Below are 24,277 nucleotides of genomic sequence, written 5' to 3' on the forward strand. Positions count from 1 at the left end.
AAAGGAAACACGATTTCCGCACAGTGTTTGGGGTTTTTTAGGGTATTTTTTGTTTGGTTTGTTTTGTTATTTCTTCTGCTGGGTTGGTTTTTTTTTTTTTCCCCCTTTTCCCCTGAAGCCTCTAGAAAGTTTGGAATGTGTTTTTGTTAAAATTGCTACATGTAGGGGCCTGAATCCCAGCTTTGGCAGCGTTTTGTTGTTGGCAAGCAGTCCTGAATTGGCACCAGCTTTTTCCCTAGCCGAAAGTCTGACTCTGTACACCTGGGCAGGGGAGGGTTCTGCAGGACCATCCTGAAGTCTGGTTCAGGGTCAGGTTTGCCAGCACCAAAGTCTGCTTTTCCTCCAGTTTGTGTCCAGGTGCAGCCTGCGCTGATGCATGGATCCTGTGGCTGGGGGAGGGTAGAACTGGGAATTGTTGCTACCACTCAAGGTCAAGAAGAATCACTTGATTTTTAAAAGGGTCATTCATTAATTTGCAGGGATATCACAGCATAAAGAAAGGGCATAGTAATGATGAAGCAAGGGATCGGATTGATCTCTGCCCAGTGATATATATCCCATTCTCTGCCAGGCTGGATGGCAATACCTTTATTTAAGGGGCACGTCTTAGGTGCCCATCCTTGGGCGGTGGTGGCCTTCGGCCTGGCATAGCCTTCTGCCTGCAGTGCTCGGCCGCATGCCCTGCCAGGGAGGGACTGGGCTGTCCTCCCGGCTCCCCTGCAAGGGTGACTCCGGGGAGAAGCTGGTGGCTTTCCATCCTCTCCTCCCTGGGGTTCAGCTCTCTCTAGCTTTCCTGGCGCTGTGGGGAGGCTCTGGGCCATGACTTCCTGCTGTCGCGGACGGGGCCTCCTTTGCTGGGATGTCGAAAGCCTGGATCAAAGGGAGCCGCTGAGGCCTGTGGGGGGCCAGGGAGCTTGTGTGGGAGCGGGGCCAGCCCTGCCATCGCCCCAGCCCCCGGCAGGCTCTGCCTGGGGGCATTGGGCCCTTCATGAAAGAGGTGGGGACCGTGCTGATGAATCTGTTCTCCTCCAGCCTTGGGAGAAGGAGGGAGCGCTGAGCACACCTACAGCCCGGCAGCCGTGAGATGGGTGGCAGGTTGTTCCCAGGGCCCTTGCTACGTGATTGCTTTTGCTCTCCGGCAAGCTCCCACACGCTTTGCAAGGCTCGAAAGACTTCAGAGCCAGACTGCTTGGCAAAGCTGTTGCTCACCTCCGCGGGTGTGGGCAATTCTGCAAGAGGCTCTCTCACCTCCAGGGTAGAAGGAGCAGCATATGCTGCAAAGCATGTTGGAGACATCTCCCCCCTCCCCATCCACCCATTCTTTCCTCAGATCCCAGCACATCATTATCTAAACTCAGCCCTGCTCTGCACCCAGTGCCCTCCTTTCATCGGGAAGGCTTTTGTGGGCCACGGGGTCCCACCAGGCACAGGCCAGACTAGCTTCAGGGAAGTCTTTCACTGTGTCTTACTGCCAGGACATCCTTGGCATGGAGAGACGTGGTCCAGCTGTGACTTTATCAGCGCAGGAACGTCCCTTCCTTCTGGTTTCTGGAGGAAGGTGCATGGCAAAAATGGCCCTGGGTACACTGGGAGGGGAAACGTGCAACCCTGCCAGCTCAGCAGACAGCCTCCGAGGGCTCGACGGCTTCATGCAGGCAGGCACATGAGGGCACCAGTGCTTTGCTGTGGCTGTAAACAGCGCTGAAAAACATTCCTCAGCACCCAGCTGCAATGCTAGGGTGTGGGGCAAACCAGCCCTTGACTCAGGGAAGGGGGCAAGTTCACACAAAGCTCTAGAGACATGAGTTTCGGTCTTAACTGCTGGTGACTGTGGTCAGCTGATGGCGTCTCCTGGCCGGGCTGGATTGTTGAGGCTTGTCCTCAGGGTCACAGGCTTGGTGCGGAGGGAAGGAGAAGGGGAGAAAGAAGAGGCTTAGATGAGATGTGGGGACTGAGATCAGGCCGAGAACAGCAGGCAGGCAGTGAGCTGGCAACATGGGAGAGTGCCGAGAGAGCGGTAAAGGCAGTGTTTGCGCATGAGAAGACTTTTGTATGCCTGCATTCGTGTGTGTGTGTGTGTAAAACTGCAGGAAGGAGGCTCTTGCTCAGGTTCACTTGTAGAAGTCACTGGGCATGTCTTCAGGGGTCTGCAGGGGCTAAGACTGACTTCATTTTGGCCTTGCACAGGGAGCCCATTTGTCCCCTGGAAGAACAGAGTAGGGGTGACATTTCAGAAATGCTCTGTCCCCTCAGTTAGAAGATGCTGTCCTGTTTCTCTTGCTACGTATTTTTCTCTTTCCCAGCTTCTCTCTCATTACCCTTTCATGTTCCTCACTCTTTGTACATCTTTCTTTTTATATTACCCCTTTCTTTCCTTTACTCTCAGTCTCCCAGAATACATCCAATTTCAGATTCTGCCAGCAGTGACAAAACCCGCTTTTCTTGTTCTTGCCACCTTGCTTCTCTATTGTATTTATCATATAAATACTGGCTGTATAATTACCAGAGCATTATCTCTAAACGTACAGATTAGGGAAAGACACAGTGGCAGCCAAAGATGAATTTCAGGGTCAGTCCTGGTGGGAGACATTTTCCTCCAGCTGTCAGGGGAGGAATCAACAGACAGAAGAGCAGACATGGACACCAGCCACCACTTCTCCCAAGCACCTTTCATCTTTACCCTGCAGAATCAAGATGGAAGGTTTCTAATTGCAGCCACTTCTGGGGTTAAAAAAAGGCCACAGAAACGACCTAGATCATGCTGGTAGATCGCGCAAGGTGTATAGGCACCGCGGTAAATCTGTTCTTATATGGGAACTGTCGCTACTCTGAAATCAAGCCTGAGTCTTTGCAGCTCATTTAATTACTGATGCATTTCCAATAGGATTAAATGGATGTCTGAGTGTGTGTTAGCATATGTTAGGATATGCTATGCTTATAAATATCAGTGCTTTCATATGCCTCTAGATATGCATGCCCTGTATTTTTACAATAACCGATTTAGTGTCATCCAAAGTTGAAGACAAAAGAAAGGAAAATTTTATTGATTCAGCCTTGTGCTTTTTGTTGATCACAAGCCCTAGGTTGGCTGGTTGTAGTGATGTATGAACAGCAGTTGTGGGAAGGAAGGTGTTTATGAGCAGGAATGAAGCTGCAGGTGGATGCAGGTAGTTGCAGAAGGTACTGAGTGCCTGTAGTCATAGACTGTTCTTGTATCAGCCACGCCAAGAAGCAGCAAATGGAATAAAGGGGTCTGTGGGCCTGATGTCCAAGAACCATTGTTTTTCTGTCTTTCTCTGTCTAAGAAGTACACGTATATTCGTGCCTTTCCATTTAATTGCAGGGCTGCAAGCTCAGACTGTCTTAGTCAATGACACAGTCTCGGGGTTTATCGGAACGGACGTGGTCCTGCATTGCAGCTTCACCAATCCGCTCCCCAATGTGAAGATCACGCAGGTCACGTGGCAGAAAGCCACCAACGGCTCCAAGCAGAATGTGGCCATCTACAACCCTGCCATGGGGGTCTCCATCCTCTCTCCCTACAAAGAGCGGGTGACTTTCCGGAATCCTTCCTTCAAAGATGGCACCATTCAACTCTCTCGGCTAGAGCTGGAGGATGAGGGAGTTTACATCTGTGAGTTTGCCACCTTCCCAACTGGCAACCGGGAAAGTCAACTGAACCTCACTGTGCTGGGTAAGATACTGGACAAGCTTTGTAGTATGAACCATTGCCTCCAGTTAAACAGATCTGGAGGAACACAGAACTCGTGTCCTGAGAGCTCAGGGCAAACGTGGATCTCGGGTGTAAATTTTATCTGTGATGATCTTTCAAGTTGACTGTAAAGAGGTGAAGAGCAGGGAACGCAGGGTAGGTGGTTCACTGAGCTATCACAGGAACGCCGCTTCCCTTGTCAGGCTTCACTTCCCCTATCTCTTAATGCAGGTGCAATAACAGGGACCTGTTCCCTAAGGGAGTGGTGAGTTTTAATGAGCTGGTGGCTGTCAGGTGAACAGAGAGAGAAGACTACAGATACCCTAAGCACAGATAGAGCTTATCCATGGGGCTTAGGGCTGTGCGTGAACAGACCCCACCCAAGGTCTGCACGATTTATTTCAGTTTCTCATTCTAACGTAGGGCTGAAAACCTATAGCAGGAAAGGATTGACTTTCCATCTTGGATCTGTGCATCTAGGGCACCTCCACCATTCTTTCCACAGAGCAGGTTGCTGGCAATTTGCAGCAGCTCTGGATTCACCACAAGGTCTGTCACAGGCTCAGTGGTGCTAGGTGTCTCTTGGGTTGGTTGTAGTAGAGAAGGTAGTATGGCTTTTCTAACCATCTCTTTGTACTCTTTTCTTCTCCTCCTTCTCCTCCTTTTTGCACTTCCTTGCAGCGAAGCCCACAAATCGGATGGAGGGCACCAAGCGGCCACTTATTGCTAAGTCTGGCAGGACAGAAAAGATCTTGGTAGCTACCTGCACCTCCTCTAATGGGAAGCCCCCCAGCACTGTCACATGGGACACCAAGCTCAAAGGGGAAGCGGAGTTTCAGGAGATCCGGAATAGCAATGGCACCATCACAGTGATTAGCCGGTACCGACTGGTGCCGAGCCGGGAGGCCCATCGGCAGCAGCTCATGTGCGTGGTTAATTACCAGCTGGACCGCTTCACCGACAGCATGACCCTCAACGTGCAGTGTAAGTGAGCATGCAGTGTGAGTGAGTGCAGCAGGGCTGGAGAGCAATGCTCCATGGTCAGTCCCTGGGGTGGGTAATAAAGTCTGGCAAGAGGATTTTTCTGAAGGGAAGGTGTTGGTCTGGTGGAGGGGGTGAAGGTGGAGGGCTGCTCTCTTTTTCTGGAGAGTGAAAACTGAAGTGATCCCTTGGAATAATCATATGCTTTCTTTTTCACACCTTTTTTCCTCTCTGCCTCTGCTCTGTCCCTCTGTTCCTTCCCTCCTCTCTCCTTCATCCACCCTCTCTCACTCCTTCTCCCATAATCTTTCCCACCTTCTCCCACCCTGCCCCCTCATCTCTTCCTGTTTCATGTTCTCCCCCTTCCTTTTCCATAACTCTTTCCTTTTCCATCCTGCTTTTCTATCTTTCTCATCTCCCTGCAGATGAGCCAGAAGTCACTATTGAGGGCTTTGATGGCAACTGGTTTCTCAACCGGAAAGATGTGAAGCTGATATGCAAATCTGACGCCAACCCCCCAGCTCACACCTATGAATGGAAGCTGTAAGTGCCTACACTGCTTCTGCTCTCAGTAGCACATAATGATCTTCAGTCTTCGAGCAGGGCTAAGGAGTTTCTAGAAACCTCAGTCACCCTCTGGTCAATTAGGGCATGGTGCCATTACTGTCAGCGGTGTCACTCCAAGGTAAAACCTGTGCGTGTGAGCGGGGAGTTGGACACTTGTAGTTGCTGGAGCCACCGTGCTCCTGCAGAACGCTCGGAGATGATTCTGGTTCCCTGGCACAGCTCTGCCAGGAGGCCTTCATTGCACAGGGACTGGAGCTAATATCTTTATTTGCAGACCTGGGAAGCTGCTGTCTTCAGCCTTGGCCTTTCTGGCTCACCCCTCCTGTGCTGGCCATCCTCTGAGGCTGAGCTTGTCAGACCCGAAACAAGGCTTGCTGCCCTGCAAGCCCTGCCTACGGGGCAGCCGATGCTTTCGAGGCAGGCAGTGCAGTTTTGAAGCGACATGGGCAAGGGACTTGTTTTGGGTGGATGGGCTTTATCAGATGTTTCCTGTGGCCCCAGCTGACAGAGCTGGCACTAGCATTTTAGTTGAGCCACACACACCCACCTCACCTTGTGATGGACAGGGGTAACCCCCTGCTTTTCAGCTGGGTCTTCCTCCAGCATCTTCCAGTTCAGGCTGAGGAGGGAAGAGCAGTGGGTAAGGATCATACACACCCCCTCTCCACCAGGCTGGGACGGAGCTTGCAACCAGCACAGTGCCACCTCAGTACCCAGGGTAACTTCCTATTCTCAATTCACTGGAATAATATTCTGCCCCAGTGATGTGAAGCAGCTGAGGTATGACAAGGTGAATCATTTGCCTAGCACCACTAAGTGCTTCAGTAGCAGAGCTGGAAAAGAATCCAGGAGTTCCCTTCCTTAAAGGGGCACAAACAGCACAAAATTTGTCTGCGTGTGAAAAAACCTTTCTCTAGAATCAGCCCCACTGTAAGCAGGAGCTCCCCTTTGGAGCACACATCTCCACATGACTGACATTAAACAGCAGCAATTCCTCGTCCTCCAGGGTTTCAGCTTTTGGCTGAACACACTAAAGGGAGTGAAAAGTGAGCGAGGGGTGTGTGGGGAGTCAGATGGGAATTGATGCAACCTGATGTGGTTCTCTCTCCCTCTCTTTTCTATAAGCACTCATGTAGCTTTAAAAAAGAAAGATCAAATGGATCCTTTCTTCTTTTCATCTGGCATTTGTCATCAGGAAAGAGGCTCTCAAAATGGCTTTGCAAGGAGCTAGGCATATTCTCTCTCATTTCGCTTCCCAGATCAAACTGTTCACAGTGAAAGTCTGAAGAGAATTGTTTTTCTTGCCTTTTTTCTAGTTCTCGTCCTCAGCTCTCTCCCTCTCTTGGTTCTGCCAGTTAAACTTAAACTCCAAGGGGGCTCTCGGGGTTCCTCACATTACCAGGAAAGCATTAGAGGCAAAGATGCTCCTTGTGGTACCCAAAGCAGAAGAGATCCTGGTTTAGGCTGTCTCTGTGTAGCAGGGCTGGAGAATGGAGCTGAATCAAGCCTTGTGAGATGGATCTGGGGACAGCTGGTTTGTGGCAGGTTTTTGGTCTGCTTTTGGACAAGTCATTGCACCCCTTTGTTCTGCTGTTGCTCACATGCAGGGCTGGAGGCTGAGCGCTTGCTGGGCTCCCTGGGCACCAGGCTGTCTGTGGCAGGAGCTCTGTCACTGTGTACAGACACAGCCAGCAGCACAAGCGGACCCTGATCTCTGTTGGGCAGTCTGCTCCTACTGTGATAATGATGCTGAAAGCAGGCTGAAAGCTGAAGCACAAGGTAACCAGGTGCCAAATGTCTTAGCCAGGTGATGTTTCTATAGCTCAGGGCAAGAAAGAGGGTTAGTTACCAGCTAGGCTCAAACACAGCAGGGGATGCGGGTGTCAGGACTGAGCGTGGTGCTGCATGACTGAGTGAATATGATGTGTCATTTCCACACCTGGTTTACACACTGCGCTGGTAATAAATTCAGCTCTGGCAGAAGCGATTCCTGGGAACAGCACATCTTTGAGCCAGGCATCGAGCTGGTCCCTATGTGCTTGTGTGATGGATGATTTTTTAAATTATTTTTTTTTTAGCACTGGAAAGAGTTGTTTTCCTGTGGATTCTCTGTGAGCTGTATGTCCATTTGTCTGTCTTTAGCCTGCAAGCGTTTCTTAACTTACAGCTAAGAGACTGGGAGTATCGATACTTTGCTTTGAGAAGGAACTGTGAGAATAACAGAGAGAGAGAAAGCACAAAATTGAAGAGTACAGGTTTCTAAGCCTGACAGCGCTTCAGTCCGATGCACCAGCCTCTCCCTTGTTGCACACTTGGTGGGTCAGTTAGGACCAAGTATAGTTTTATTGGCCTGACAGGATGGAAAGGAAAGATGGAGTGTGGCTGAAGGTGAGGAGCATGAAGGCAGAAGAAGAGGATAATAGACAGTGAGAGAGAGAGAGCGCGTGAGACTGGGGGAAATGAGGCAGGAAGGGAGGAGGAGGGAAAAGCTGGAGCACAGAGTTGCCCCCGGCTCTTTCAGCCCAGACTCCTGCTCTCCCGGTCCTGGCTGCAGGCTGCCTGTGAGCAGGGCGTGCAAGGAAGAGGCAGGCATAACAGATGGGGTGAAAGCCTGATAAATAACTGTACTGCAGCCAGCTACCTAGGCATGTGGCCCGTGTGTACATGTAAAGAGGTAAGGAACGGGAATAAGATCCATGGTCATCCCCTTCCTTCCTCCAGTGCCACGTTCATAATATCAAACCGATTCCTTATTTCTTTGGCTGGGCAGAGAGAGAAATAGCCATCAGCATCTTTGGTTTATCCATGTGCTCATATGTGCCTCTTCCCCTTCCTGGGGGACAGGAAGCAATTACTGCTGCTGCTGGTTTGCTCCTGCCTGGAATGTAAAAACCAGCCATGCTTTCCTTTCCTCCCATTTGGATCATGATGAGCAAGAGTCAGGGGAGCTGTTAGAGGAAGCAATAGCTGCCTTTAGCATCCCATACCACAGTTTTTAGATGTGCCCTTGTCTTTGTAGCTTCAGGGTCCCTGTAGGCAGAGGACCAACTGTAGGCAATTCTGTTCGTCCATCAGCTTTGGGATGATTGGCTTGATGTAGCTGGGAAAGACTAACATGTTTGCTGTACATGTGTGCCTGTGTGTATATGTAGGCAGGCAAAATATGTGTGTGTGCATTTAGGTACTTCTTTACAAACCTAATTATACCCCCATTATTCCCTTTTGTTTCTTACAAATTGCTGACAATATGTGCACATTTTTATTGGAAGGAGGGGAAGGAATTACTTGAGTAATTTTTAATTGCCTAAGAGAAGTAATTACTTTACTTTGCTTCAGTAATTAAGAATAACCAGGCCATGTGTGTCTTTTCCTAACACACAAGGTTTTTTTTATTTTTCATCTGCCTTTGTTCATTTAATCTATGTATCTCCAGACTCAGTTTTGCATTATTCCAGTTTCACACTTGTCTGACTATTCTGACATAGGGAGGTTCGTAGGTGGCAGGGCTCTAAATCAGCACTACTTTACTCGAGCTTGACTTGCAATTAACACTGGCTGATCAGCTGCCCAGGAGAGTTACATGGGCAGGAAATTGGAGTAAAGCAGGGTCAGATTGGTGTCCCCTTCTTGTGTTTTCCATCAAATGGAAAGTCAGGGATGGAGCAGCGCTCTGAAGATGAGCCTGCTAGAGGTGAGCCACCCGAAACAAGAGAGTGACCTGGACATCTTACCCTAAGCTTGTACCTGCATGGGGACTGTGCTGGAAAATTAACTGCTTTAAGGCTCTGACTCTGTTTTCTGGATAGGGAAGAACATAGACTAGAAGTGCTTCACATCCCATTAGCCAAATCCAAGGAGGGGCTGTATGTGACCCAAGTATGTAGAATCTACCTTGTAATCACAGAGAAGGAAAAAAACCCCAATCCATGTAAAGAACCTGATTCTCATCATGCAGTGGATTTACCCTGGAGACACTCTACTGATTCTTTTCTGTAATGCTGCTGTCTGAGGGTTTGGTTTCAAGGCTGACTACATTAATGGGTATTTTCTAGCCAGCACCACCAGGTTATAGAGCTGCCCAAAGGCAAGCGCAGAACCAGCATGCCAGTGTCACTTCTGCAATACTGCTTGACCCCACTGAGTATCATCTCGGGGGTTAACCATGTCTTTTGTGTTTCCTAGGCCAAACGGGACTCTGCCAGGGAGCGTGGAAATCCAGAACAACACCATCTACTTTAAAGGGCCCGTCTCCTACAATGTGGCTGGCACCTACATCTGTGAGGCCTCCAACGCCATCGGTACACGGTCGGGCTTGGTGGAAGTCAATGTCACAGGTAGGAAAACACTTGGTGTGCTTTGAAAGACAGAAGAAGAGGAGATGAGGAGAGTGTCAGCAGCTGACAACTACCAGTCAGTTAAATCTCCTTAACATCAGTCTCAATCACCAGTGTCTCCTTCTAGGGGTGGGGAGTTTCATGATGCAAAGGGAGCAGTGAAGTTATTGGTTTTGCACTGGTTTGGCTTGGATTTTTTTCTCCTTTCCTTTTGTTGTCTTTTCCTTTCTTGCACCAAGATATGTTCAATTTGTTTTCCCCTTGTCTTCTGCTTTGGATTCGGGGAGATTGGTGGACATGTTAAAAGCGAAGGCATGTCAGGGATGTATTTGTTAGAAGGTAGAAGAAGGAGTAGGATGAGGATATAGACTGCCACTGAGGCAGTAAAGTGTAAGATGAATGAGTCATTTGTTCAGGATGATGTTTGGTGTTTCTGATGTTAGGCAATTCTCATGATTTTTCATTTGTGCTCCTTCCAGTGCCATGTTGGGTCTGTGCACTTGCTCACCTGGCTGCGACAGATTACCAAGAGGCTGTGAGCACTTGACTAGCTTTGTCTGGGCTCCAGAAAGGAATAACGTCACAGGACGCAGACAGTGGGAAGTGATGCTCTGTGATGTCATATGAGACAGAAGGATTTTGATGACTTGCAGATCAGTGTAGCCATAGGAGTGAGGAAAAGACCTGTGGATACGCTTAGGTAGTGTCAGGGAGAGAAAGTGATGTCAAGAAATAGGTTAAAGAGGAGAAATAACATATCATAGTAGCCTGATTTCAGAGAGACAAAGTGATATCGCAAGGTGGCACCGAAGGGGAAAAGTGGTAGTGCCTTGAAAGCAGGGAAGGGAACTTTACCCCTTTCCTTTTGGAGTAAAAGAAGCAATTCATTTTGTCAGTGGGTTAATGACAGGCAGCGACCAGCATGTGGGTCTCACGAGAGATGGAAGCACCTCTTACAGGAGTGAGCTGGAGCACTGCCACACTGCAGTGGGCTCTGGGCTGTCAGGGGACAGGGGAGGGAGTGACTCTGATGAAATGGCGCTGCCTGCCTGGGAGACACGCCTGGGGTGACTTGCTGGGGCTCCCCTCTGGCCCCCCAGCTGGGCAGCAGCACTGTGGGGACTCAGCGCTGGTCTCCTTCAGGTGCTCCCCCTGCACCCCAGCACCCCAGGTGGGCAGGCAGCACAGATCACGGCACACGGCCGCTGCTCTAGCTGGGCTCACAGCCCGGACCGTGGGGTGTTGGAGCTGCAGACCTGCTCTCTGGGGAGCCCAGCAGGACTGTGGCTGCAGCTGGATGAGCTGGAGAGCAGCCGGCTGCCTGCGTCCTGCAAATACCACAGGTGCCTGTGGGCTCCATTGGGAATGAGACGCACTGGGGGCTCGCAAGGCATGGGAGATAGCGGCCAGGTTCCCGGGGTCGTTAGCCTTTCCTGTTGTCCAGCCCGAAGCAAATCAGAGCGCCTGCTGTTCTGATAGCAGGCCACTTCTCTGAGCCACCCCAGTTCTTGAAGAGTTGACTAACCTGAGAGTGATGAAATGGGCTTCTCAGCCCCCTCCACCCGCTATCTAAGTGGTAAGTGCTGAGCAAGCATAAAGACGAAGCCCAGGCAGCTGACCTCCTGAAATCAGCAATAACACAGTTTGGCACCCTCACCACCTCAGTTCCCCTGTTCTGTAACATGGGTAAACCAGGCTAATCTTTCTCTATCCAAGTGCTTGGAGGTCAATGGATGGGATGTGCTAATTAGATGCTAATTACCAAGTATTTATTTATGATCATTATCACTGTAGCAGGCCTTTAATTCACACCTCCTGTCCTGGATCCTTGCCTGCTGAGTTGTTCCTGATATATGCTTTTCTCTGGGGGATTTTTCATTTGCCAAGTGAAAGGCACCAGAATAGCAAAGCTCTTTGTTCAGGGCAGCCATGGAGCAGCATCCACCCTGCCCAGCCCTGCCCACCGCCCAAAGCAGGGAGTGGGGGGGGGGGGGTGGCGGGCAGAGGGGAGGTCATGGACAAAATCCCAAAATCCATTCAGCCACTAGCCTTTCCATGGGAGTTGCCACCAAAGGTGCTGTGTTTCTGGGACAGTGCAGGCAACTGCCTGGTACAAACGGAGCAGACTCGCTTGCCATCGGCAATAGAAAACCATCCCGTGCAGTAACTAGCACCTTGGGTCACGTTTGAAACAGCGATCGGAGAGAAGAAGCCTCTGAGCTCAGTCCCCAGTTGCAGAGGAGGTGGGATGGGTATTGCAGGAGACTTAGAGAGGAACAGGCTGTCTTCACCATGTCTCATTTCCCATTTCTGCATAGCCTGTATATCCTTCTCTTGCTTTCGTTCTGTCTATCCAACCGCCCTGTATCTCTTGCGGTGTCAGGACACATGTTCCCAAACACCACGTACAGCCCTCTCTTCGTATTTCCTGCTGCCACTTGCTAGCGTTCGGTCTGTCTCAGCGCCACACTAGCATCGCAGCCTGGGTGGGCTGCACCGACTCGCTCGCACCGGCACATGCTCCTCTAGGGATGAGGGTCTGTGGGTTCCCCTCTGGCCTTTGGTAAGTGTCTCCCTTCCTGGTGGTTTCTCAGGGGACTGGTAGAGCATCGTTCTCATGCTCGATCAGCACAGTGCTGGGAAGGGAAGCGAGGACTGGCAGGATTTCTGGGGAATGACTTTGGGATGATGTCTGCCTGCCTGTAATCTCAATTTATTCTCAAAGGTCCGAATTGTGGGGTTGAGGTTAAATGAGGAAAGGAAGGGCACACCCGCAGCTGCCCTGCTAGGAGGGATTAGCAGCCAACCCATTAGGCCAGGCTCCACCACATAAAAAAACGTTTCAATAATTCATGGATCTGAATATGTTTATCCAGCTCTCCCTAAGGACCGATTAGGCCAGTGCTGGGGAGGGCTCCGCCATCCTTGCTCAGCTATTACAGGTACATTTGTTTGGGTCTTGCAGGCAATTTAGGGATTGTCAGTGGACCACAAAACCTCTTTCAAGAGCTCTGTGCAATAAATGGAGTTCAATCTAGTGAGCAGCCAGCCTTGGGAGAAAAAAAAAACCAAAAGGCTGATGCAGAGAAAACCCTGCAGCGGCTTTTCCCCCTCCTGCCTCCCTGGGTACAGACCTCCCCCTTTCTGCCACCCAGCATCCTTCCTCCCAGCCCCGGGCCCAGAGATGAGGAGTGCGGGGCTAGTTCAGCCCACTCATGGGAGAGCGATTCGTTCAAAGGGAGAAGGCTGAATGCTTCTATTAGAGTTACAGCGCATTAAAGAGATTGATAAGTGGAAATTTAATATTTTATTCCAGCAATCTGTTCCTATAATAGCGTCTCCTGCCTTGCAGGACCTTTGTCAGTCTCAGCCAAGCCATGTAGTGTGACATGTAACTATTTATTACAGGTGGTTGGGTGACATAATAAAAGGCTGTGGTTATAGACTGCATGTGTGTGTCCCTGTGTGCCTGCACACGGCTGCAGTGGTCCTAACACAGACAGCTGGTCATGTACATATACACACATACGTGTGACCCTGATGTGCATCCTGGCATGCAAATGGGCCTCTCAAACCTGCATGCTTGCACGGGGATGCCCTGCTGCACAGTCACATGTGCATGCAGGACACGAGTGCATCAGCGCACTGGCGTGAGTGAATATGCATGTATTTATGAACATGTGCTTGGCTGTATGGGCTTGTGTGTAGCAATGCGTATACATACCCCAGCCCTTATGTGTGTGTGTACATACACATTTGTGTGCGTATGCAGGGGGGACATTCATGCATTTGTGTTCTGGCTTCTGCCAGAGGAAGCACAAGGAGAAAGATGTTGTTAGAACATCTTTTCTCCCTCTGGGCCTTCAAGCACCAGGCAAAGATCAAAACCGAAGGACAATCACGGTGCTGGAGGTGGGGGAGCAGGGAGAGCAGAGCCTGTGCTGAGGCAGTGACTGCTATCAGCCTCCCTGCTGCACTGCTCCCACCTGTTTCCTGAGGCCAGGAAGGGGTCTTCTGCCGGGATACTGTGGGCTCCCCCAGTTGCTTGCTTGGTGTAGCCCCAGCTCTGCACCCCCCGGGTTTCCAGGAGATAGGAGGCGATCTGTGGGTGCCCCGGGGAGGGGCTGTGAGGGTGTGAGGCTCTGTGCAGGTCCCTGCCCAAGGCGGGCAGCCCTGGCCTTGGATGCGAGACAGGCTGTGGGGCAGGAGGAACGGCTGGCAGGGGCTGACGGCCCACCCCCATTTGCTTGGCTTGAAGCAGGGAGTTACTTCCACACCGCCAGTGATCTCATCCCAGCAAGGTCACTGCAAACAGCCCGTGGGGCTCACTGGAGCCCTGTGCCATGCGGCAGCAGGCTTTTACTAAGGCTATTTTGCTAAGAGAAAGCCCTTTCTGGGAAGCGTTAAATCCCGAGCCCAGAGCAGGTGCACCCATAGCCCAGCCACTGGCCAGGGGCGACAGCAAGTGCTTGTGGCTGCTTTGGGTGGGGAGGCACAGGGCTGGGGGCTAGGGAGGAGCAAGCCTCGGGGGTCTCTCTGATGCTAATCTTCCGGATGGCAGGCAGGAGCGTCTGCTGCATCCTGTCTGATGGCATCTGTGCCAACGGCCCCTGTGGGAGCAGCGCTTGATTGACAAGCGATAGGTGACCTGACAGAGAGATTAAAACCTAAGACACGTTTGGCATCTGGCCTAAAAGCCGTCACACTCTGAAATGCCAGTGGCAGCTGCTAAACTTCTGGATTAATTGCCAGTGGTTTTTCCACCCCCACCGCCTCTTCTCCCCCCACCTCCACCCCAGTCTGCACAAGGATAGCAGAAATCCCTGGTAGGGAGAGGGAAGGCAGGATAGCTTGAAGCTGGAGATGGGCATGCATTGGTCGGTGCAACGGCTGTTGTGAAGGAAAAAGGACAGCAGTTAGGTGCTGTGGGCTTCTCAGGTTGCAGCGCTGTCTGGGTTGAGGCAGGTCCAAGAGGCATCTCCTTATCTTCACTCATGTCCACGTCTGTAACACAGCAGGTCAAAGTCCTGGGATAATTTGGCATGGACTGTACTGGCAGGGAAAGTTTGCCGTCAGCAATCTGTCTCTTAAAAACCCACATGATCACCACTGTATTTGCTGAGGCCATCTGGGAACTGGGAAGCTCCATGAACCCGTTGGAATGAAGGTTGTTCCTCCTCCTCCCCGGAGCTGCTGCTCGCCCTGGCTGGAGCCAGCCAAAGGGCCCCCTGCTTCCCGTTGTGGGTGCTTGGTTTTGCAAGGCAGAAGGAAAGCCAGGGTCTTCCTCTGGAGGAGGTTGAGTGTCAGTCCCTTGGGCTGACACATATCCAGAAGGTAATTTCTCATGGGGTTTGACATTTTCCTCAATGCCCATGGCTACAGTGAGAATCTCAGCTGGTGCTGGCTGTTTCCTTGGCCCTTATGATTGAAGGGAAAAGGTTGGAGATGTGACTTCAAGAAAAAATGTGTCCATGGGAAGTAGTATCTTTTAAAATGTCTAAGCAGTGCGATGAGCAGAAGGGCTTTTGAAAGCTGGTTTCCTGTGGATCTGCATATCATAGAAGAATTACTTGGTGACTAAAAATATCCTTTTTCTGATCTGGGCCCTTCCTGCTCTTGGGAGCAGCCTCTTGTCCCTGTGGGTTCTCTGATGTCTAATGAGGCTTAGCTCCCACCTCTGCCAGGGATCCCACTCCAGTTCTCTCCAAGACCTTTAGGATGGGGATAATTTTGGCTCGCTCTTCTTCTGTCAGCACTGAAATTGGCCAGCAGGTTCAAAAAGCATTAGATAAGGAATTGATGGACAGGCGTGATGATTTGCATACGTCTCATTTTTGTTGGGAACCAGGCATTAAAAGAAAGATGTGATGTTTAAAACGTGTGGTTTTGAAGCCACTCGTGCGGCGGGGAAGGCCTGCTTTGCCTCCTGCGCTCCTGGGTGCTGCGGGGAGAGGCAGGAGCTGGGACAGGGGGATGCTCGGAGCGTTCTGCCTCGCAGGGAGCGGGGATCAAAGCGACCCTGTGTGCTGGGCCGGGTGCCAGAGCGCAGCCCAGGGTGACCCCCCGCCTGCCTGCGCTCCCAGCTGCCGCCCCAGCGCCCGGCTCCTGGCACCGGGACAGGAAAGCGGGGCTGAATGCAACAGCTGGCAGCGCCGGGCAGCGGGCAGATAGTGTTGCTGCTTTAATTCCTATTCATACAGCGCTCCCTCTTTTTATGAGGGCTGGGGGGGGTAGCAGGGGGGGGAGGCTTTTTATGCTGGCATTAAAGCTTAGCTTGTTCCCCCTCCCTCCTCTCTGCTGTCTCCTGTTTCTCCAGTCCGCTTTTCACAGCAGCTTTAATTCTCTCCAGACTCTTCCTAATGGATTTTTCACATGGGGCCCCCAGCACGCTCAGGCCTCGCACCACTTTCCAGAAATTTCACGCACCCCTTGAACACAAAAAGGGGATCCTTTTCCCACAGTTCCCCCTGGCTCCCCAGGCTGCAGTCCCCTCCTTGGCACCCCCGGCACGGCGCTCGGTGGGTAGCGGGGTGGATGCCCTCCGTGGGGCTGGCACCGGGGCACCGTGCGCGGCGGGGGGGGCCGTGATGGAGGCCGCGGGGTGCCGGGGGAGCCGGGCCGGGGCGCAGGCGGGGGACACGGCTCCCTCCCCGGGCCGGGCCGCTCCTGAGCCAGCGGCGCGGTCTGTGCCGCCATCCAGCGGCGGTGTCAGGTCTGGGCCTGGCCCGGCCCGGCCCGCTCCCGCCCGGCCGCCTCAGGCCGGCCTGCCCGCGGCCTGCCTGCCTCAGGCCCCCTGCCTGCCTCAGGCCCCCTGCCTGCCCGCCGCCCCCCGGGCCGCCCGCCGCCCCCCGGGCCGGGCTCCCCCCTGCCGCCCCCTGGGGCCACTGGGCTCTCCCAGCTGCGGGGGAGCGCCGGGGGGCGGCCGAGGCGGGGGGAGGAAGCCGTGCGGGTAGCAAGGGGCTGCTTTGGGCTCACACTCTTCCCATCTTTCTTCTCCCTCTCTTCCCACAGTTGGGTTTTGTTTTCTCTGGCACGGTTACTGGGCCGCTGCGAGGAGGACGGGGATGGGATCCGAGCAGAAAATAGTTTGTTCCCTGCACAACGTGTGAAATCCAACGCAGCGCCGTGTCGCTGCCGTGGCCGCCAGCCGGGGCTGGCATGTGGGCGAGTGCTGGGCCCAGAAATCTGTATGGAGAAGGCAGGAAAACATTCCCCCTTTGGCTTCATGCGTCCAACTTGGGCTGTTAGGGAAGCTTTTAAGAGAAGAGTGGGCCAAGCTCCTTCAGAAATTGTGCACGGGCTTCTCCCGTCTGGGCTGTGCCTGTCCCAGAGGGGGAGGCAGCGGGGACCGGGGTGGCCCTTGGGACGCTGCGCCACCTTCGCAGGGTGGCTCTGGGACCCTGTGCGCTGTGGGGAAAAGTGAGGTCGGAAGAGGCTTCAGATCAAGGCTGTGGGGCTGGGGAAGCTAAAACATCTAGCCCCTGGGGTCTGAGGCAGCTTGCGGACCTTTCCCAACACTCACTTTAAGCTCCAGGTGGACCCCTGCTTTGTGCCCAGTTTGGGGAACTGGGCGCCAGGGTTGCAGAGGCTGTGGTGGCAAGGGACAGGCCTGGGGAGGTGGCATGGGCAGGGGGGGAAAGGGCTGTGTGGATGCTTGTGTGGTTCAAGCTGAGCCCTCAGCAACCAGGACTACCATGGGATGGACGTGACATTTCTTGCTGTGTCTGCAGAGAGGTTTTGCATTAACCAGCTGGCTGTGACAAGCCTTCTGTTAATGCAACATGTGGTTTTGGCTTTCCAGAACCCAACCCTAGCTCCCTGTACTGAAATACATGCCCTTGCTCCTGCCTTGAAGGCTGTCTTTGGAAAGAGATGCTGCCTGCACAGTGTCTTGCTCCTCATTCTGGCTGCAGCAGGGACCCCCTCCATCTGTCAGTCCCCCAGCCTGGTCTGCCCGGTGTGCTGTTCTGTGTGTGGTTTCAGGCTCGTGAGGCTTTGCTCAAGGCAAGTCAGCACTGCAGAAACCAAGATGCTGTTATTGGGATGATGTCTCAGAAAAGGTGGGAATGAAACAGCTCTCAAACACAAGCGAAACGTTTATACTGCAAGGATCAGGATCAGGCCAGCAATTGCTTGAATTCAGTATCCTTGTCCAAAATCTGCAGCTGTTTCAGGAACCGCCTCTACCCGGGGGAAGCTCTTTTCTCCCCTCCCTCAGCTGATGGGCTGAGCAGTGCTTCAGGGAAACCCACTCCCTGCCCAGCTCTTGCTTGTTCAGGACTTCTTGCCCTGATGCAGAAAGGTGGCTGCCAGCAGCAGGCAGTCCCACAGGCACATGAAGAGGGAGCAGGAAGCAGAATCTGCCTCATATCCCTTTCGAATTTGCTGCCTTTGAGCCCCTCCTTCCCCAGTGCCCCGTCCTGGCTCTTCTGGGAGGGCGTGCTGAAATTACTATTCGGTCTGCACTTCTCCTTGTCTGCCAGGGTAAAAAGTGAGGGCCAGAAGACTCCAGAGCAGCAGTAAAGGCTTGCAGCTTAGAGCAGGGCTGGCAGACAGGTCTTGGGGGTGGAAAAAGTGGTGTGAGGGGTCAGAGCATGGGGTGTGAGGGGTCTGGGCATGGTGTGCAAGGAAGGGCAAGGCTGCCAGAGGGCATTAACCAGGTGCCTGCTATCAGAATTCAGAGGCAGGTGAAGGACTGAGGCAGCCACGTGGTGCTTAATGCCTCATGGACGTGGATGCTCAACAGGCAGCGTGTGAAAGCTGAGTTTGGCCAGGGGCTGTAACTGTGTCAAGGGAGTGTTAGGAAGGTTGATTTAAGTCCTGGATCGAACTTTATCTGTGCCGAAGTGTAAGTGTTCAATTGCACAAAAGAAATCTTTCTCATCTCTTTTCTCTTTCTCTTTTGAGTTTTTTTTTTTTTTTTAAATAGGTCAGGGTAACTGTAGGAACAAGGTTAGCATGAGTAGCGGTGCTATGCTGGCCACAGTAACAGCAAAAGAGAAAGAAACAGTGGGGAGGTCTGTGTTGCTGTGGTACAGAGCACAGCCAGGACAGCAAGTGGGTTCGGGAGCCAGCCATGACGCTGAGCAGCACCGTACAGCCGCAGATCACTTGTGGGGTGGGTGGGAGGGGAGATCACAAGGTGCTGCTGCCTTCTGGCCTGACCTAGACTGGTTGGGGTCAGGCCAGGCTGGGATGCCGAGGAGGGGGATGCAAAGCTGGTGGGCCTAGCGTGGCATCTACGGGAGCAGGTGTGTCAGCTTGGTGCCTACCATTGGCTGGGGTTTGGGTCATGCTCCCCAGCAGGAGACTCTGGGTAGACTGGACCTGAAGTGTCACCCAGTAAAACGGAAAGCGTCTGGACTCAAGGCACTGGGCTTGTGGGATCTGAGCACGTCTGGAGAAACCAGGTTGGGTGGGGAGGGAAACACTGCTTCCAGCCTGCTGGGCTCCTGCATGAGGCTTGGCGAGCTTGGCACGGCACGCTGCGTTCCCCTTGCTAAGGCAGAGCTCCTGTGCGCTGACCCCTGGTGAGGATGCACCCTTTTCCCCTTTCCCTAGTTTTTCCCTTCCCTGTTCCTTACCCTCATCTTCCCACCCCCTCACCCCCCAAAAATGGCAATGAAAGCATGGAGGGAGGGCGCGTTTCCGCATGGTTTGACACTGTTCCCCCTTCCATCTGTCTTTTCCTACCCAGAATTTCCCTACACCCCGTCTCCAATCGATGATCGCAAATCCATGGTGCAGCCGAACATCCCCACACCGGTGATTGGGGGCATAGTGGGAGGAGTCTCGCTGGTCCTGGTGGTGGCCGTGGTGCTCTTTGTGGTACTCCGGCGCCGGCGTCACACCTTCAAGGGTGACTACAGCACAAAGAAGCACGTGTACGGCAATGGCTACAGCAAGGCCGGCATCCCGCAGCATCACCCCCCCATGGCCCAAAACCTCCAGTACCCTGACGACTCAGACGACGAGAAAAAGCCAGGCCCGCTGGGCGGCAGCACCTATGAAGACGAGGATGAGGATGCAGGAGGCGAGCGCAAGCTGGGTGGCCCCAACAAATATGAGGAGGATGCTAAGCGGCCTTACTTCACGGTAGACGAGGGGGAGGCGCACCCTGAACCTTACGACGAAAGGACACTCGGCTTCCAGTACGACCCCGAGCAGCTCGACATAGCGGAGAACATGGTCTCACAAAATGATGGATCTTTTATTTCCAAAAAGGAGTGGTACGTGTAGCTCGGCACCCCATTGCTACACACACACACAGAGACACAGACACAGACACACACACACACACACACAGACACACACACACGAGTGATGCCCTCCCACTCCCCCTGCATCCCTGCCAAGCGGAGCTGAGTGGAGCCGAGCGTGCCGCGGCCGCTTGCACACACACTGCACGCACGCCCACCCCCCGCACACGCACGCACACCCCCGGCCAGCCCCAGGCGCTCAGCAGAGACTTTGGACACTTCTAGCACTGGCAGGACGGGCGGGCTGGGGCGAGCAGGGCGGGAGGGCAGCTTTGCTTACAGATCATTTTTGGGGCGTATGGGAGGTGGGAGGTTGGGTAATTATTTTCTCGGTTTTGGTTTTGCTTTTTAATTTCTCTTGACGACTTTCGTCCCCTTCTGTGGTGTTTGTATTGGTCGGTGGCTTAGGTGTTACTATTTGCTTTAACGACTGTTGCCCAGCCTGTATATTACACTCTGTTTGTGTCTTCATGTCTCAGAGTGCCCTTCAGCCCCACTTCCCTCCCCGAGGTTCCTCCTCCCACACTTCTCCCCTGAAACACTGGAATTTGTTTGTATGTTGTCTTCTTTGTATTTTTTTAACCTTGGGAGGGAGTCAAGTGGGATGTCTATGGGGCAGAGGCCAGGAAAGCTTATGGCAATGGAAACATAGGTGCCGTTATCAGGTGAACTGATTTATTTTTTTTTCCTGATCACTTTTTTTCCAGTGGGGTCTGGGTAGCGTTCCCATTGCCCACTGCATGCCTGGGGAGATCCACTCCCAGTTTTTAATGACTCAATAGAAGGAAAATGAGGAGAAAGGGGGGAGAAAAAGCCCTAGAACAAACCCCAGGTGCATGGGCTGATAGCAGGGCAGGGAAACAGAGCTGCCATTTTTCTCCTACAATTCATTATTTCCTGGCTTTTCATTTTCTGTCTTTGTTTGAGTGTTCTTTTAAAAGAAAGAAAAGGAGTATTTATTGCTGACATTTTTTCCCCTGTGATGGCTCAGAGAAATGCTGGCTCTTTTTGTTCTTGTTGCTGTTGTTGCTAGTACCAGCCACAGAGCAGTTAACTCTGGCACAACAGTCGTGCATGGCGTGTCATGCTCGCACCGTGCTGCCATTGCCAGGGGAGGGGACCAACCGATACCACTTTGCTTCTCCCACAGACTCACTGCCTTCAGCTCTGGTCTGCAGACTCTGGCAGGGCAGATCTCCCAGGGTACCATTCAGTGTCTTTGAGGGCTTCAGTACAGGATCAGGCCCCTAAGTTTTATTATACCACTAAGACTTAATTGTCATGTGTTTACACTTCTTTTTTTTTTTTTTTTTTTCTTTGGGGTCAGAGCACGGGGGTGCTTTTCTCTAACTCTCCTAGCAACAGCCTCAGCCCTTTGATATATTGCTTAGTCTGCATTGATTGCCACTTCTTCAGTTTCACATCCCACTTCTAAGCAAAGGCTTGGTAGACTGCACAGGAGTGAGTGAGCCTGGGGTATTGATCTCGTCCTCCTCCCCCTGAGCCACTGCATTGTGATGGGGAGGCTTGGATTGCTGCTATCTCTGCTCTGTGAATAAATGGGATTCCAGACTTCAGGGCCCTCTGTCTCACACTGACCATATCCAAATTAAGATTCACTGGGTTGGGGCTTATTTTTCTTTTTGTGGGTTGATTAATTTTTTTTTTAATTTGATGTATAAATAAATCTTTTGTTTGAAAAGAAACCCCCAGTTTTCTGAGCTGTGTTATCATGCACATCTAAAAATAGCAGGACTAATTCTCCTCCTGCCTTACCCGCTGGGTTTTGTTCCATAGCATCCAGCAGTTATCCTGCTACAAAAGGGAGGGTGGAGAGTTAGACCCACGCAGATGAGTCAAGGTCAGATCTCTGATCCAGGCAGCCTCCAATGCTTTCCTTTAGTGTGTGGTGCTTGGTCCAGACAACGTGAAGCTCAGCCTGAGCCATCCACAGTCTGTAGCTTGCTCTTATTGCGTTAGTGGTGTAGGGGAGTGGGAAATCCAATTGTTACACTCTAATCTTTCTGCTGTTCCTGCCAGCCCTCCAGGCTTCCTGGCTTCTGGCGGAACAGCCAAATGACACAGGAAGGCTGCTCTATGTCCGCTGGAAGCAGGGCACAGAGGTTCCCTTGCGATCTCTTCGGCCAAACCTTAAAAAACACGGCTAAACCTTCACATGTCTGTCCAGTGCCAACAGAGCACCCTGCTACCAAGCATCCTCCCAGTAAAGGAAATGAAATCTCTAGCATCTCTCTGTATCTTGATTACTAGTAGGGGCTGATTATTCTAGCGAGGTGGGTCTCTTCTTCCAAATAGCAAGCAATGGCACAAGAGGAAACGGCCTCAGGTTGTGCCAGGGGAGGTTTCGAAGCAATGGCACAAGAGGAAACGGCCTCAGGTTGTGCCAGGGGAGGTTTCGATTGGATATTGGAAGGAATTTCTTCAGCAGAAGGGTCATCAAGCTCTGGAACAGGCTGCCCAGGGAGGTGGTGGAGTCACCACCCCTGGTGGTATTTCAAAGACGTGTAGATGGGGTTCTTAGGGATGTGGTTTAGTGGTGGGCTTGGCAATGCTGGGTTAACTTCCCTCTGGTGCCTTGGGATAACAGCATACACAGGGCTTTAATTCCCCCAAGTGTGAACCCTGTAATCTGGATCAGGACAGAGCAGCATTGCTGAGCACTGAACCTTAGCCACAGCTTACTTTAATGTAACATGGGGTGTGCTCAGAGCCGGCACAGTTTGTGGTTCAAAGATAATTTTCAACAAAGTCCATCTCTCAAGTGAATAATCCTTTAGATCTAAATTTCACAACTAGGCTCTAAAAAGGGTTGTAACAACGCCTCCAACACCAGACTCTGGGTGGTTCATGACCAAGCAGAGAGTGGAATTTGGTGGCACAGACCCTCTTCTGCAAATTTCCCCCAGCACAGATAAAAACAGCAAGGAGATGTATTTGGAATAAAACAACCTTTTATAAAATCTGCAGGGTCCAGCAGCAATTCTTTCACATTCTGCATTAGTCACAGGCAGGGGCCACTGATCTGATATAGTGAATTCACACTGCACTGACTCCGCAGCACAGTGGGGCCTTAGCCCACAGTGAAGCTGTGTCCTAAACACCAAAGATACAAAGCCTTGCAAATGGAGCAGAAGGGCCTGGGAGCGAAGGGACAGTATGACTCAGTTCCCGAGTTAAGATGTGGCTTGCAGGAAATACGAACAAGGTGCCCTAAGAAATATGCTTTGGTAGTTATTAGCCTTGCACTTTGAGGTGTCATTTTTTGAGATGTAGCCTCCTTGGCTTATTCGTTGCCCATTCACACACTGTCCATGTAGTTAGCGGAATGGGGGCTCAGAAAAACAGTGGGACTCAGAGGAAGAAAAGGAGACAGCGGAGCGATACGGCATTTCCAAGCTAGAGCCTATATACAGTTCTCTTTCTGCTGCATCACGTTTTGCTCCCCAGTACTGCACCAGCACAGGTCTAGGAAAGAGCTCAGCCACTTAGCTTATCGGAGTGGTTCAGAAGAGGGCTCAAATGATTATTTTCCATCCAGAACCTGGGAAAGACTGGAGTGGAAGATCCTCAGACAGTATTGCCTGGCACAGCAGCAAGGTATCCTGCAAGTTCAAGGTTCAGCAGTGCATTCTGCTCATCTGTGGGCCCCTCAGCATTAGTCCATTGGTGCAATTATCCCCACAGCCATGGAGTAATGCCACCTCTGTGCAGTGATTTGCATCTTGCTGTCCCTTGCAAAGTCAGCTAATTGGCCAAGAGACTCTTGGGCTGGTAATTAGCCAAGTGATTAGCCATTAATCCATAGCAAGGTAGAAGAAAAAAGAAGTGTGGGGGAAAAAAAAAAGACTGATGTTTCATCTGAGAGCCATTTTGATCCAGTAATAGCATCACTCCCTTCTCTGGGTTAAATTGCTCTGCGGGGGCCCTTGGAGGGAATTAGATCAGCTTTTCCACCAGCATCAGGAAGAAAGTGGTACCTGTCTCTACCCAAATGTGAGGGTGAGCTCAGGGGAGATGCCAAATTGAAGACCATGTGCATCCTGCTTCCTGGGAGGTTCTGCAGCAGGGTGAGGGTGCTGGAGACCTGCAGGGGCAATCTGCCTGGTGGCCCCAGGGGCCTCCTGGTGCCAGGGCTGCGGGGAGGATGCAGAGGGGAAACCTGTTCTTTCCTTGGGGGATGGTGGTGGTTGTCCCTTTGTGCCTGTTCCTCACAGCGGGCCAGATTCTGGCAGGCTGGAGTCAAGCTGTTGATTTTAAATGGTGACGCACTTTTCATGTGAGCTCGCAGGCTGGGCCAGCTGGGTCACCTCCCCGAGGGACCCTCCGGCTGCCTCAAGTGAGGCAGAGGTGCTAAGACGGTATAAAACATCCCTGTGGGACCCAGCAAAGAGCAAGGGGAAGCT

General features: G+C 52.1%; 1 protein-coding gene across 3 annotated transcripts in view; it reads left to right on the forward strand.

The window, feature by feature from the left end:
- The window catches only part of NECTIN1 (nectin cell adhesion molecule 1), a 106,844-nt gene that overhangs the window by 44,317 nt on the left and 38,250 nt on the right, over positions 1–24,277 (forward strand). For 2 of the 3 annotated variants that reach the window (XM_055728515.1, XM_055728517.1), the window contains exons 2-5: positions 3,344–3,694; positions 4,394–4,696; positions 5,119–5,236; positions 9,443–9,594. In XM_055728515.1, the coding sequence (XP_055584490.1) occupies positions 3,344–3,694; positions 4,394–4,696; positions 5,119–5,236; positions 9,443–9,594 (924 nt within the window). Of the gene's footprint in view, positions 1–3,343; positions 3,695–4,393; positions 4,697–5,118; positions 5,237–9,442; positions 9,595–19,291; positions 21,560–24,277 lie in introns of those variants that run through there. The other variant, XM_055728516.1, reaches the window with a different exon arrangement.

This window comes from Falco cherrug, chromosome 17 (assembly GCF_023634085.1).
Source record: "Falco cherrug isolate bFalChe1 chromosome 17, bFalChe1.pri, whole genome shotgun sequence".
In the NCBI taxonomy this organism is placed as follows: Eukaryota; Metazoa; Chordata; class Aves; order Falconiformes; family Falconidae; genus Falco; species Falco cherrug.